The sequence below is a fragment of the Oncorhynchus keta genome, chromosome 23 (genome assembly GCF_023373465.1).
Source record: "Oncorhynchus keta strain PuntledgeMale-10-30-2019 chromosome 23, Oket_V2, whole genome shotgun sequence".
Lineage (NCBI taxonomy): Eukaryota > Metazoa > Chordata > Actinopteri > Salmoniformes > Salmonidae > Oncorhynchus > Oncorhynchus keta.
Genome location: NC_068443.1, coordinates 43,763,492 through 43,778,047, shown reverse-complemented (window position 1 = coordinate 43,778,047; position 14,556 = coordinate 43,763,492). Strand labels below are relative to the sequence as shown.

Below are 14,556 nucleotides of genomic sequence, written 5' to 3'. Positions count from 1 at the left end.
ACTGTTTTGTAGGCCACCTTGCATGCTCTCGCTTTTTCAGTTCTGCCCACAAACTTTCTATAGGATTGATGTCAGGGCTTTGTGATGGCCACTCCAATACCTTGACTTTGTTGTCCTTCAGCCATTTTCAACTTTGGAAGTATGCCTGGGGTCATTGTCCATTTGGAAGACCCATTTGTGACCAAGCTTTAACTTCCTGACTGATGTCTTGAGATGTTGCTTCAATATATCCACAATTTTCCTCCCTCATGATGACATCTATTTTGTGAAGTGCACCAGTCCCTCCTGCAGCAAAGCACCCCCACAACATGATGCTGCCATCCCCGTGCTTCATGGTTGGGATGGTGTTCTTCGGCTTGCAAGCCTCCTCCTTTTTCCTCCAAACGTAATGATGGTCATTATGGCCAAACAGTTATATTTTTGTTTCATCAGACCAGAGGACATTTCTCCAAAACGTACGATCTTTGTCCCCATATGCAGTTGCAAACCATAGTCTGTCTTTTTTACGCTGGTTTTGGAGCAGTTGCTCCTTCCTTGCTGAGCAGCCTTTCAGGTTATGTTGATATAGGACTCGTTTTACTGTGGATATAGGTACCGGTTTCCTCCAGCATCTTCACAAGGTCCTTTGCTGTTGTTCTGGGATTGATTTGCACTTTTCGCAGTTCATCTCTAGGAGACAGAACGCATCTCCTTCCTGAGCGGTATGACGGCTGCGTGGTCCCTTGGTGTTTGTACTTGCATACTATTGTTTGTGCAGATGAACGTGGAACGTGGTACCTTCGGGCGTTTGGAAATTGCTCCCAAGGATGAACCAGCAGACTTTCTCAGATGTCAAACAGTATCTTTGCATCAACAAGACCATCTCTTTACAGACTCTATGTTCACTTTCCCCAATATTATTTTTAGGGCAGGGTGCAAAGGCTTCCCAAAATCAGCAGCTGGGGCTTTTATAACTAAAATGTTCAATTGAAACCAAATGACTTTACAAAGAAAGGGAGAGCAGACCTATGCGGAGGGGCCCACACTGCCTATTAGGACTGCCCCTGACTGAGAGGCTGTTCTTTCGACCAATTGATTGGCTGAAATGTTTAAATGTGTAATTTTCCATATACAGTGCATTCGGAAAGTATTCAGACCCTTTGACTTATTCAGCATTTTGTTACGTTACAGCCTTATTCTAAAAAAATGTAAATAAAGAAATCCTCAGCAATCTACACAAAATACCCCATAATGACAAAGCAAAAATAGGTTTAGAATTTGTAGCTGATTTATTACATTAAAAAAATGAAATATCACATTTACATAAGTACTCAGACCCTTTACTAAGTACTTTGTTGAAGCACTTTTGGCAGCGATTACAGCATCAAGTCTTCTTGGGAATGACGCGAAAAGCTTGGCACACCTGTATTTTCACGAGTTTCTCCCATTCTTCTCTGCAGATCCTCTCAAGCTCTGTCAGGTTGGGTTGGGCTATTTTCAGGTCTCTCCAGAGATGTTCGATCAGTTCAAGTCTGGGCTCTGGCTGGGCCACTCAAGGACATTCAGAGACTTGTCCCGAAGCCACTTCAGCGTTGTCTTGGCTGTGTGCTTGGGGTCGTTGTCCTGATGGAAGGTGAACTTTCGCCCAAGTCCGTGGTCCTGAGTGCTCTGGAGCAGGTTTTTGTCAAGGATCTACGTTCATCTCTCCCTTAATCCTGACTAGTCTCTGCTGTCACCACCATGCTTCACCATAGAGATTGTGCTAGGTTTCCTCCAGATGTGACGTTTGGCATTGAGGGCAAAGAGTTCAATCTTGGTTTCATCAGACCAGATAATCTTGTTTCTCATGGTCTGAGTCCTTTAGGTGCCTTTTGGCAAACTCCAAGTGGGCTTCCATGTGCCTTTTACTGAGGAGTGGCTTCTGTCTGGTCACTCTACCATAAAGACCTGATTGGTGGAGTGCTGCAGAGATGGTTGTCCTTCTGGAAGGTTTTCCCCATCTCCACAGAGGAACTCTGTCAGAGTGACCATCGGGTTCTTGATCAAATCAAATCAAATTGTATTGGTCAGATACACATGCTTAGCAGATGTTATTGCGAGTGTAATAATAATAAAACAATTTCACAATAACTACCTCATACACACACGTCTAAGTAAAGGGATGGAATAAGAGAATACATATAAATATATGGATGAGTGATGACTGAGCGGCATAGGCAAGATGCAATAGATGGTGTAAAAATACAGTATATACATATGGGATGAGTAATACAAGATATGCATATATTATTAAAGTGCCATCATTGAAAGTGACTATTCATTAAAGTGTCCAATAATTTCAAGTCTGTATGTAGGCAGCAGCCTCTCTGTGTTAGTGATGGCTGTTTAACAGTCAGAGCCATCAGGGCCTTGAGATTGAAAAATAGCTTCTGTCTCTCTGTCCCAGCTTTGATGCACCTGTACTGACCTTGTCTTCTGGATTGTAGCGGGGTGAACCAGCAGTGGCTTGGGTGGTGGTTGTCGTCCTTGGTTATCTTTTTGGCCTTCCTGTGACAACGGGTGTGGGCGGTGCAGTTGCCGTACCAGGCTGTGATTCAGCCCGACAGGATGCTCTCAATTGTGCATCTGTAAAAGTTTGTGAGGATTTTAGATGACAAGCAACATTTCTTCAACCTGCTGAGGTTCTTCCCCATACTGTCTGTGTGGCCATTTCAGTTTGTCCACGATTTCATGCCGAGGAACTTTCCACCTTCTCCACTGCTGTCCCGTCGATGTGGATAGGAGGGTGCTCCCTCTGCTGTTTCCCGAAGTCTACGATCATCTCCTTTGTTTTGTGGACGTTGTGTGAGAGGTTGTTTTCCTGACACCACACTCCAAGTACCCTCACCTACTCCCTATAGGCTGTCTCGGCTTTGTTGGTGATCAAGCCTACTACTGTTGTGTCGTCTGCAAACTTGATGATTAAGTTGGAGGCATGCATGGCCACGCAGTCATGGGTGAACAGGAGGGGCTGAGCACGCACACTTGTGGGGCCCCAGCGAAGTGGAGATGTTGTTTCCTACATTCACCACCTGGGGGCGGCCATTCAGGAAATCCAGGACCCAATTGTACAGGGCGGGGTTGAGACCCAGGGCCTCAAGCTTAATGATGAGCTCGGAGGGTACAATGGTGTTGAATGCTGAGCTATAGTCAATGAACAGCATTCTTCCAAAGGTAGGGCAGTGTGCAGTGTGATGGCGATTGGATCGGCTGTGGACCTATTGGGGCGGTATGCAAATTGAAGTGGGTCTAGGGTGGCAGGTAAGGTGCAGGTGATAGGATCCTTGACTAGTCTCTCAAAGCACTTCATGATGACAGAAGTGAGTGCTACGGGCGGTAGTCATTTAGTTCAGTTACCTTTGCCTTCTTGGGTACAAGAACAATGGTGGCCATCTTGAAGCATGTGGGGACAGCAGACTGAGATAGGGAGAGATTGAATATGTCCGTAAACACACCAGCCAGCTGGTCTGCGCATGCTCTTAGGACGCGGCTAGGGATGCTGTCTGGGCCGGCAGCCTTGCAAGGGTTAACAAGTTTAAATGTCATACTCACGTCAGCCACAGAGAAGGAGAGCCCCCAGTCCTTGGTAGCGGGTTCCGTCGGTGGCACTGTATTATCCTTAAAGCGGGCAAAGAAGGTGTTTAGTTTGTCTGGAAGCAAGATGTCGGTGTCCGTGATTGGCTGTAGATCTTGCCACATACGCCTCGTGTTTGAGCCGGTGAAGTGCCCCTTTGTCCCTATACCGATATTTGACTTGTTTGATTGCCTTGCAGAGGAAATAACTACACTGTTTATATTCTGCCATATTCCCAGTCATCTTTCAATGGTTAAATGCGGTGGTCCGCGTTTTCAGTTTTGCGCGAATGCCGCCATCTATCCTGGTTAGGGTAGGTTTTAATAGTCACAGTGGGTACAACATCTTCAATGCACTTCCTTATAAACTTACTCACCGAATCAGCGTATAAATCAATATTATTTTCAGGCTACATATCCCAGTCCGTTTGATCAAAACAATCTTGAAGCGTGGATTCCGATTGGTCAGACCAGCGTTGAATTGTTCTCGTCACGGGTACATCCTATTTGAGTTTCTGCCTATATGACGGGAGGAGCAAAATGGAGTTGTGGTCAGATTTGTCGAGGGGAGGGCAGAGGAGGCTCTTTTATGCATCGCGGAAGTTAGAGTAGCAGTGATCTAGTGTATTGCCCGCACGAGTGCTACAATCAATATGCTGATAGAATATAGGTAGTCTTGTTCTCTAATTTGCTTTGTTAAAATCCCCAGCTACAATAAATGCAGCCTCAGGATGTATGGTTTCCAGTTTGCATAAAGTACAGTGAAGTTCCATTAGAGACGTTGTGGTATCGGCTTGAGGGGGGATATACACGGCGGTGACAATAACCAACGAGTATTCTCTTGGGAGATAATATGGTCGGCATTTGATTGTGAGGAAAGGACATGAGTTCCTGTATGTTGTTACGATTACACCATAAGTCGTTAATCATGAAGTATACACCCCACCCCTTTTCCCAGAGAGATGTTTATTTCTGTCGGTGCGACGCATAAAGAATCCCGGTGGCTGTACCGACTCCGACAACATATCCTGAGAGAGCCATCTTTCCATTAAACAGAGTATGTTACAATCCCATTGGTGAGTAATAAACTCGGAAGTGGTGGGTGGTGTGCACGCCTCCGAAGTCTGACCAGAAGGCCGCTTCATCTCTCTCTTCTGTGGCGACGTTTTGGGTCTCTGGAATCAGATCAAATACCCTGGATGGTTTGCAAACAAAGGATCCGCTTCGGGAAAGTCGTATTCCTGGTCGGAATGTTGATAAGTTGCCGTTGCGTTGATATCCAATAGTTCTCCCTTAAGTGTATGTAATAACACTTAAGATTGTCTGGGCAAGCAATGTAAGAAATAATACATAAAAATACAAAATTCGGCATTGTTTCCTAAGGACTAGAAGCGAGGCGACCCCCTCTGTCAGCGCCATCTTGGTCACCTCCCTGAACAAGGCCCTTCTCCCCCCGATTGCTCAGCTCTCAGAAGAGTTTTGGTGGTGCCTCAACACAATCATGTCTCGGAGCTCTACGGAAAATTCCTTTGACCTCATGGCTTGGTTTTTGCTCTGATATGCACTGTCAACTGTGGGACCTTCTATAGACAGGTGTGTGCCTTTCCAAATCATATCCAATGAATTGAATTTACCACAGGGGGACTCCAATCAACTTGTAGAAACATTTCAAGGATGATCAATGGAGACAGGATGCACCTGAGCTCAATTTCAAGTCTCATAGCAAAGGGCCTGAATAATTATGTAAATAAGGTATTTATGAAATTTTCCCTTTGTCATTATGGAGTAATGTGTAGATCAGGTCTGGGCAATTCCAGTCCTCGGGACCTGACTGGTGTCACACTTTTCCCCATCCCTAGCAAACACACCTGATTTAAACTAATTGCATTTTTAACTGAAGATCATGATTAGTAGATTATTGGAATCAGGTGTGTTAGCTGGGGCAAAAGTGTGACACCACTCAGGTCCCTGAGGACTGGAGTTGCCCAGGTCTGGTGTAGATTGATGATTTAAAAAAAAAAATCAATTTTAGAATAAGGCTGTAACAAAACAAAATGTGGAAAAAGCGAAGGGGTCTGAATACTTTCCGAATGCACTGTATAGACACATAATATATAATAATAATAATATAATAATAATAATAATAATAATATAATAATAATATAATAATATATAATAATATATGCCATTTAGCAGACGCTTTTATCCAAAGCGACTTACAGTCATGTGTGCATACATTCTACGTATGGGTGGTCCCGGGGATCGAACCCACTACCCTGGCGTTACAAGCGCCATGCTCTACCAACTGAGCTACAGAAGGACCACATCCTATGTATTTTAAATCAAATCAACTATATGCACTAAGTTTGTGAAATAATGACTTGATTTGATTTGATTGTGCCGGGCATAGAATTGCTGAAGTGTGTTAAAAAAAAATGTACAGTGAGTGACTAGCACCCATTGTCTCTCAACGCAGTGACCACCACAGAACATCAACAGTGTTTATCGCACTGTGTGAAGTCGCTGAAGTTGAAACATAATTACAGCCATTTCTGACTGAAAAGTTCTGTTACCGAAATCCTTAATTTGTTTAGGGAAAACATTCCCTATTCCCTCAACCCTTGCTTTCTTTACGTGACATGTATGCATGCAAAATGGATGCAGAGGGCGTGACAAACTAGACACAGGGAATGTTTACTGGTTGCTCAGGAGATAATGGGGAAGTCAGATGTGTGGAATAAATTTGACAAGTTGTGGAAAATCAATAAAAAGGTAAGGAGCAAATGCTGCATGCATATTATGTGTGCAAAACAGGTGTTGTTAGATTACAATTTAATTTATCTTCTTCTTTTTCTCTCCATTTGGAACAATGTAAACAGTAAAGAAATTATTAGCGTAACAGAGTCTGTTGTGTAGCCTTTATTACAGCAAAAATTATTTTGTGAATGCAATTTCCCGAAATGGAACTGTTTATTTATTTTCTACGCAAATTATTCAAGGTTCGCGTTATTTTATTTTAAAACTAAATGCTTGATTGCATTTCAAATCATGAATGACTCGTCTGCTGTGTGATGACATGAATGAATACAGTTGCCTATATAATTATTGAAATATAGGCCTAAGTAAGCTACAATTTTAAGACTAAATAGGATGCGCTCTTAAGATGTCCGCATACTTCCAAGCCGAAAGAGTTTGGAAGAGTTTGTGCACATATAAATGACAACAATTTGTGAAGTAGACTATAGAGATGGCAAGGTCTTTGCCTGGAGAAAACCAATGAGCAATAATTCAGAATCACATCCGCAGAGGAGGAAGAGTAGATCTTTATTTTTCAACTTTACGAGCAGTGACAATGAGGATCACCCCAGACACTCAGAGGCCAGCTCCTCCCAAGATTTTTTAGGTCGGGAAGAGGAGTCACGCAGGATCCTCAACAAGACAAGGAGAGGACGCGGAAGAGGCCGACACGGAGGGGGAGGAAGAAATCAAGACTATCCAACCACACGGACCAGAACAAGGCTGTGATCAACATATCTGGAGAACCCCTTTCTGATGATTGCGTAAGGGTCTTGTCTAAAGGACTGTCCTTTGCCCACCACATACTCAACTAATGAATTTAATACAAAGATTGACCTATTTCGTTTCTACAGGAATCTACATCTGAAGGTCGGGTACAAGCGAAACATCTCTCTAACTACAGAGACCAGTGTCTCAGGTCAGGCAGTATCTTTGCCCTCAAAACACCTTGTAAGCCCAAGTCCGCCTTTTGTCCCATCGTCCAGAATGCCACACTAAATACATTTGCCAAGAAGGTGAATTTTCATGTGGAGAATCGGTCAAATTTACTCCAACCAAACACAAGATAATATTTCGAAGACAGAGAGGGATGCAGTTCAATCATTGTCCAAAAATTAACAGATTGTGGTTAAAAAAGCAGACAAAGGTGTCGCAACAGTAGTGTGTTTTAGAGGTCGACCGATTATGATTTTTCAACGCCGATACCGATTATTTGAGGACCAAAAAAGGCCAATACCGATTAATCGGCTGATTTTTAAATATTTTTTATTTGTAATAATGACAATTACAACAATACTGAATGAACACTTATTTTAACTTAATATAATACATCAATAAATTCAATTTAGCCTCAAATAAATAATGAAACATGTTCAATTTGGTTTAAATAATGGAAAAACAAAGTGTTGGAGGAGAAAGTAAAAGTGCAATATGTGCTATGTAAGAAAGCTAACGTTTAAGTTCCTTGCTCAGAACATGAGAACATATGAAAGCTGGTGGTTCCTTTTAACATGAGTCTTCAATATTCCCAGGTAAGAAGTTTTAGGTTGTAGTTATTATTGGAATTATAGGACTATTTCTAACTATACCATTTGTATTTCATTAATCTTTGAATATTGGATGTTCTTATAGGCACTTTAGTATTGCCAGTGTAACAGTATAGCTTCCGTCCCTCTCCTCGCTCCTCCCTGGGCTCGAACCAGGAACACAACGACAACAGCCACCCTCGAAGCAGCATTACCCATTCAGAGCAAGGGAAACAACCACAGGCTCAGAGCGAGTGACGTTTGAAACGCTATTAGCACGCGCTAACTAGCTAGCCATTTCACTTCGGTTACACCAGCCTCATCTCGGGAGTTGATAGGCTTGAAGTCATAAACAGCGCAATAATTGACGCACAACGGAGAGCTGCTGGCAAAACGCACAAAAGTGCTGTTGGAATGAATGTTTACGCGCCTGCTTCTGCCTACCACCGCTCAGTCAGATACTTAGATACTTGTAAGCTTGTATGCTCAGTCAGATTATATGTTGCATATTGCAGGACACGCTAGATAATATCTAGTAATATCAACCATGTGTAGTTATCTAGTGATTATGATTGATTGTTTTTATAAGATAAGTTTAATGCTAGCTAGCAACTTACCTTGGCTTACTGCATTCGCGTAAAAGGCAGTGCAACGAGAGAGAGGCAGGTCGTTATTGCATTGGAGTTAACTGTAAGGTCACAAGATTGGGTCCCCCGAGCTGACAAGGTGAAAATCTGTCGTTTTGCCCCTGAACGAGGCAGATAACCCACCGTTCCTATCCTAAATGACAAATTAGTCCACAGGTATCTTCTGGGTGACTCTGAAAAAACTTGGCTTGACCACAAACCCAAAGGCTCTTTTAAATGTAACCAATGCAACCATTGCAGAAATATTGAACAGAAAAAGTATTTTGTTGACACAGCTCCTAAAATGAAGTATTACGTCGAGCATTTCATTAACTGCAAAACCCCTCATGTCATCTATAGATTGGAATGTCCACAGTGCAAGGTGTTCTACATTGGACGGACAAAGAGACGCCTTCAAGACCACTTAGCTGAACACAAGTACGCCATATGGGTAGGCAATGAAGACTACACCATGGCAAGGCACTACAAGTTCTTACACCATGGCAACCCTGCCTCCCTACAAGCTATGGGTATTGATCATGTTCCGACCTCAATTAGAAAAGGGGAACGTCTTAAACAGTTAAACCAAAGGGAACGTTTTTGGATTTACAAACTACAGGCCACTAAGTACCCTGGTTTAAATGAAGATATGGATTTACAAACTACAGGCCACTAAATACCCTGGTTTAAATGAAGATATGGATTTACAAACTACAGGCCACTAAGTACCCTGGTTTAAATGAAGATATGGATTTACAAACTACAGGCCACTAAATACCCTGGTTTAAATGAAGATATGGATTTACAAACTACAGGCCACTAAGTACCCTGGTTTAAATGAAGATATGGATTTACAAACTACAGGCCACTAAATACCCTGGTTTAAATGAAGATATGGATTTACAAACTACAGGCCACTAAATACCCTGGTTTAAATGAAGATATGGATTTACAAACTACAGGCCACTAAATACCCTGGTTTAAATGAAGATATGGATTTACAAACTACAGGCCACTAAATACCCTGGTTTAGATCTGGATTTCTCACCCTTCCTGTAGGGTCGTGATAGGTTCATTTGCTGTCATCTAGTGGACATTTTGCTCAATTGCCGTCAGCGATGTTTAGACTGTTGTTGTTCATGTTCATGTTTTGCTGTGTTCTAGTGTAGTATTGAATATAATTGCTTTCTTATTCTTGACGCTTCTCCCAGTCATATTTAAGGATAGAACTACCTTTCTAGGTGTTCTGATACTTCTAGCTTGGAGTTTAATTTTTTGATAACATAGCTACAGTATTTCACTTTTTAATGTGTATAGTATTGTTTACTAGGCGTGTCCAATCAATTTTGTAACCACTCCCTCTTCCAATTAGGGCTAATTGGAAAAGCTGTTAAAAAAAAGGACATTGTATTATTTCTTTGTACTCCCTGACGAAGGCCATGCAGCCGAAACGCGTCAGATTTTTAAAACTTTGTTTCTATTTAACCTGTTACTCCTATCCCCTACTTTTTCGAACATTCTGTTAAAAATCGCGCAACATTTCAGTGCCCTGCTACTCATGCCAGGAATATAGTATATGCATATGATTAGTATGTGTGGATAGAAAACACTCAGACGTTTATAAAACTGGTTAAATCACGGCTGTGACTATAACAGAACGTGCGTTTCATCGAAAAGCGCAGGAAAATCTGATCACTGAAAATGCGAAAATATATCCATGCGCCACTAGAACCCATTGTTGAATGTGAACCACATTAAATGGGGCCGAGGTTGCAATACCTACAGCTTCCACACGATGTCAACAGTCTTGTCATTTGCTTACAATTTGTTTCTTGGTCAAACGGACACAAGGTAGCGCCTTTCTTCCGGTCTCCGATCGGATATTTTGGTTGAGATTTACCCGGAAATTATTTCCAGACGTACAGCTATAGAATATACATCGCCTCGTGATCAATTTGATCGCTTATTAACGTTTACTAATACCTAAAGTTGCATTACAAAAGTATTTCAAAGTGTTTTGTGAAAGTTTATCGTCGACTCTTTTAATTAAAAAAAATGACGTTACGTTATAAAACGCAATTTTTTTCCTTGATCACAGTCTTCATAGATCGATATCTAGGCTATATATGGACCGATTTCATCGAAAAAAAGACCCAATAGTGATGTTTATGAGACATCTAGGAGTGCCAACAAAGAAGATGGTCAAAGGTAATGAATGTTTTATATTTTATTTGTGCGTTTTGTGTAGCGCCGACTATGCTAATTATTTTGTTTACGTCCCCTGCGGGTCTTTTGGGGTGTTACATGCTATCAGATAATAGCTTCTCATGCTTTCGCCAAAAAGCATTTTAAAAATCTGACTTGTTGCCTGGATTCACAACGAGTGTAGCTTTAATTCAGTACCCTGCATGTGTATTTTAATGAACGTTTGAGTTTTAACGAGTGCTATTAGCATTTAGCGTAGCGCATTTGCATTTCCAGATGTCTAGATGGGACGCCTGCGTGTCGGGTAGGAGCAAAAGGTTTTAACATGCCATACATATAAAGCCATTTTAATTAATTATATGAAGAGTGCCTTGGTCATCCTTTCTTTTTGTGGTGTTTTGTTCGTTTTGGACTTTGGTATAAGGGTTTTTTCGGTTATTCAGACACACAAAAAAAATTCTCAGCAAGCCGATGTCGGTAGCCGAAGTCTACGCCCCTTTGTCTGTGATTGGTCAACAGTAGGGATTCTTCAGTAAAGTCTGTTGTCATTCAGCATATTTTTTCATTTAGAAATACTGCACCAAACATCTTAGTTATATGTAAAATTGTGCATCTAAGATCTCCTCGGCAAAAACATCAATTTATGACAAATTTCTGTCTCAAAATGGAAAAACAGTTTCCGCTTTTTTTGCGAGCACACGTGTTCAGTCAAGCTGACTTCGACAAGCCGCCAGCCGAACTGAAGCGTGCTGACGCCCTTAGGCCTACAGCTCGATGGTTGTTATACAAGGCCGCTATACTATGCCTACTAATGCTAATGACATTACAATAATAGTAATAATAACAATAAGGATCAAGAAAAACAAAGGTTATTATATTATTTTTCAGGACAATATGGAACCGTGTGAATAAATTATAAATACCCGAGAGGCTGTTCTAACAAAAAAAAACAAAAAAAAGCGTAAAGCCTTTATTACAGCGTTGCAAAGATTAAAAACAGACGACTTTGTGAAATTGTTTATCCGACATGTTGTGGTTGCGTGAGGCTTGGGGCTAACGGAATCAGTAGGAATCAATTAAACACTCCAACAGGCAACAGAAGCAGGATCTATCTTATTTCTGTAGATACAGTATATTATTGGATGATTTATAAAGCCAGGCACATTTAACAATTAAGCTATTGATTACAGACCCAATTAAGTTGGGGATTCCTTCACTTTTCTTTGACAATTAAGGCAGGGGCTGTTTTCTCAACTCCTAACTCCGCAGCTGCCTACACCGCATTGTTCTCAACACCAATATGCTGGTTAACTTTGCCATTATGCACATAGCAACATGGTCTAGGAAAAGGCGCCAATTCAACAGCGCACTGATGCGTTTCAGAACCGCGGACAGCGACCCGCTATCCGACGGGGAGGAAAGGGCATTTGTTATAAAACAATATCATTTGTATTAGTGTTGTTCTTACATAACCATGTACAATTTGAGTAGCAAATGTCTTAGAGTGGACTGTGCCATCCACACAGCCCCTACAATGGATTAATCCACTCAGACAGGCACGAATCAGATAGAGCCTTGTACTACCATGCTACTGCTCGACTAAAGAAATCTCGGGCGACCAACAGCCAATCGACCAAACAATCTACCAGTCAGCTAAATGGGGTAAGCCCTACTGCCTATACAGTGAAAGGGGAAACACTGTACTCAATCTAGGGGAGCCAGTGGCCTTGTTGGTGTACCTGAGAGGCTCGAAGACCAGACAGAGGTGCTGCTTGTGGTAGAAGTGTCGGAAGAGCCGCAGACAGTGGAACTTGTCGTCCAGGTCAGCATTGTTGAGCTTCTTAAGGAACTCCAGCTCCTTCAGCCCAGTCTTCTGCCTGTTAGGGCAGAGAGATCACTGGGATGAGTCTCAAGTTATGGACACACTGGCGTCCCAGTAGGACAGGTCCACCTGGAGAGCTAATGGGTGTACTGGGGAGTATTCATTCGTCTGTTGCAAAACATTTAGCAACGGAAACCGTTTACCATTTACTCTAAGAACCAAACAGAAGCAAACGGAACCAAACTGGGAGGGTCATATATTAATTTGTCCAATAGAAACTCTAATTTTCGTTGGAAAACATTTCCCATTTGGAGTAAACGGTTTCTGTTGCAAAATGTTTTGCAACGGAATCAGACTAATGAATACACAGTATTTTGTTCCAGCCCTGCTCTGACAGACCAGATTCAGCTAAGGAAGTAGAGGTTAGTGGAATCCGGTGTTAGAGCCTGGTTAGAACAAAAGCCTACACACCCATCCCTCCAGGAGGAAGGTGGCTACCCTTGTAAAAATATTAAATACAAGCTTCTTCCATGTAACAAAGGCATAGTGATGAGGGAAAGTTCACATTATGAGTTTGATGAGTTGTGTTCAGTGGTGCACACCGAGCAAAACTTTTTTGCAACAGGCAAGTTCAAGTAATATCTCCCCTGTTTCCCTCCATTTAGCTGCTGAACAGGGCCCAGGACTAACTATTGGTAGACTGACACTCACATGAGCTCGTTGTTCCGAATGATCTTGATGGCCACCTCATGGCTGGCGCGAGCCACGTCTCGGGCGCGGATGACGTTGCTGAACACCCCCTGGCCCGTGTAGCCGTACACGCTGTACCGCTTGTCCAGTATCTCCCCGATATTTAGTCCTGTCAAACATCAAAACACAGAATATATTAGCTGGTTATGGATAGGGAACTTTCGCTTCTAACAATTCTGACGGATAATGTAGATTAAAAATACACAATTGTGCACAAACATATCAACATACAACAGAATAGATCTAACCAAAACCCTTCACTCTGAGTGATGAATGAACTAACAATCTAACAAACAAATGAAGGTAGGAACAAAGGAAGGAAGGAACTTTGTGCCACATAGACTTACGGTAGTATCCCTCTGCGTCTGTCCAGTTGTCTCGGAGGTTGGGGTTCTCCTTGAAGTCCTTCCCAATGCCTGCTGCTCGAAGCCTTGCACTCTGCAGTGACCACAAATTACTTAGTAAAAAAAAACAATGTTTTTTCAACAACAACAAAAAATAAATATATCCTTTCAAGTAATAAGTTATTATTAAGCTTGATTGAGCTTGCCTGGCGCAATGGAACCAAATTAATAGTCCCAGAAGCGTAAATCACGTCCATCTGGCGCCATAAGCAGGCTTAATCAAACACTCATAGAATAAAAATAATCTATACTGAACAAAAATATAAACGCAACATGCAACAATTTCAACATTTTTATTGAGTCACAGTTCATAAAAGGATATCAGTCAATTGAAATGAATTAATTCATGGAAATATACGGATTTCACATGACTGGGCTGGAGAGCCAGGCCCACCCACTGGAGTTAAATAGGCCCACCCACTGGAGAGCCAGGCCCACCCACTGGAGAGCCAGGCCCACCCACTGGAGAACCAGGTCCATCCACTTGGCAGCCAGGCCCACCCACTGGAGAGCCAGGCCCACCCACTGGAGAGCCAGGTCCACCCACTGGAGAGCGAGGCCCACCCACTGGAGAGCCAGGCCCACCCACTGGAGAGCCAGGTCCACCCACTGGAGAGCCAGGTCCACCCACTGGAGAGCCAGGCCCACCCATTGGAGAGCCAGGCCCACCCACTTGGCAGCCAGGCCCACACACTGGAGAGCCAGGTCCACCCACTTGGCAGCCAGGCCCACCCACTGGAGAGCCAGGCCCACCCACTGGAGAGCCAGGCCCACCCACTGGAGAGCCAGGTCCACCCACTGGAGAGCCAGGTCCACCCACTGGAGAGCCAGGTCCA

General features: G+C 42.7%; 1 protein-coding gene across 2 annotated transcripts in view; it reads right to left on the bottom strand.

Annotated features, from left to right (window-relative positions):
- The window catches only part of LOC118402457 (serine/threonine-protein kinase PRP4 homolog), a 44,463-nt gene that overhangs the window by 11,079 nt on the left and 18,828 nt on the right, over positions 1–14,556 (bottom strand). For both annotated transcript variants that reach the window (XR_008077518.1, XM_052477290.1), the window contains exons 8-10: positions 13,664–13,754; positions 13,278–13,425; positions 12,484–12,621 (exon numbers count right to left, since the gene is read on the bottom strand). Coding sequence is in view for 1 of the 2 variants with exons in the window: in XM_052477290.1 (XP_052333250.1) it covers positions 12,484–12,621; positions 13,278–13,425; positions 13,664–13,754 (377 nt within the window). In the remaining variant the exon portion in view is untranslated. The remainder of the gene's footprint in view (positions 1–12,483; positions 12,622–13,277; positions 13,426–13,663; positions 13,755–14,556) is intronic.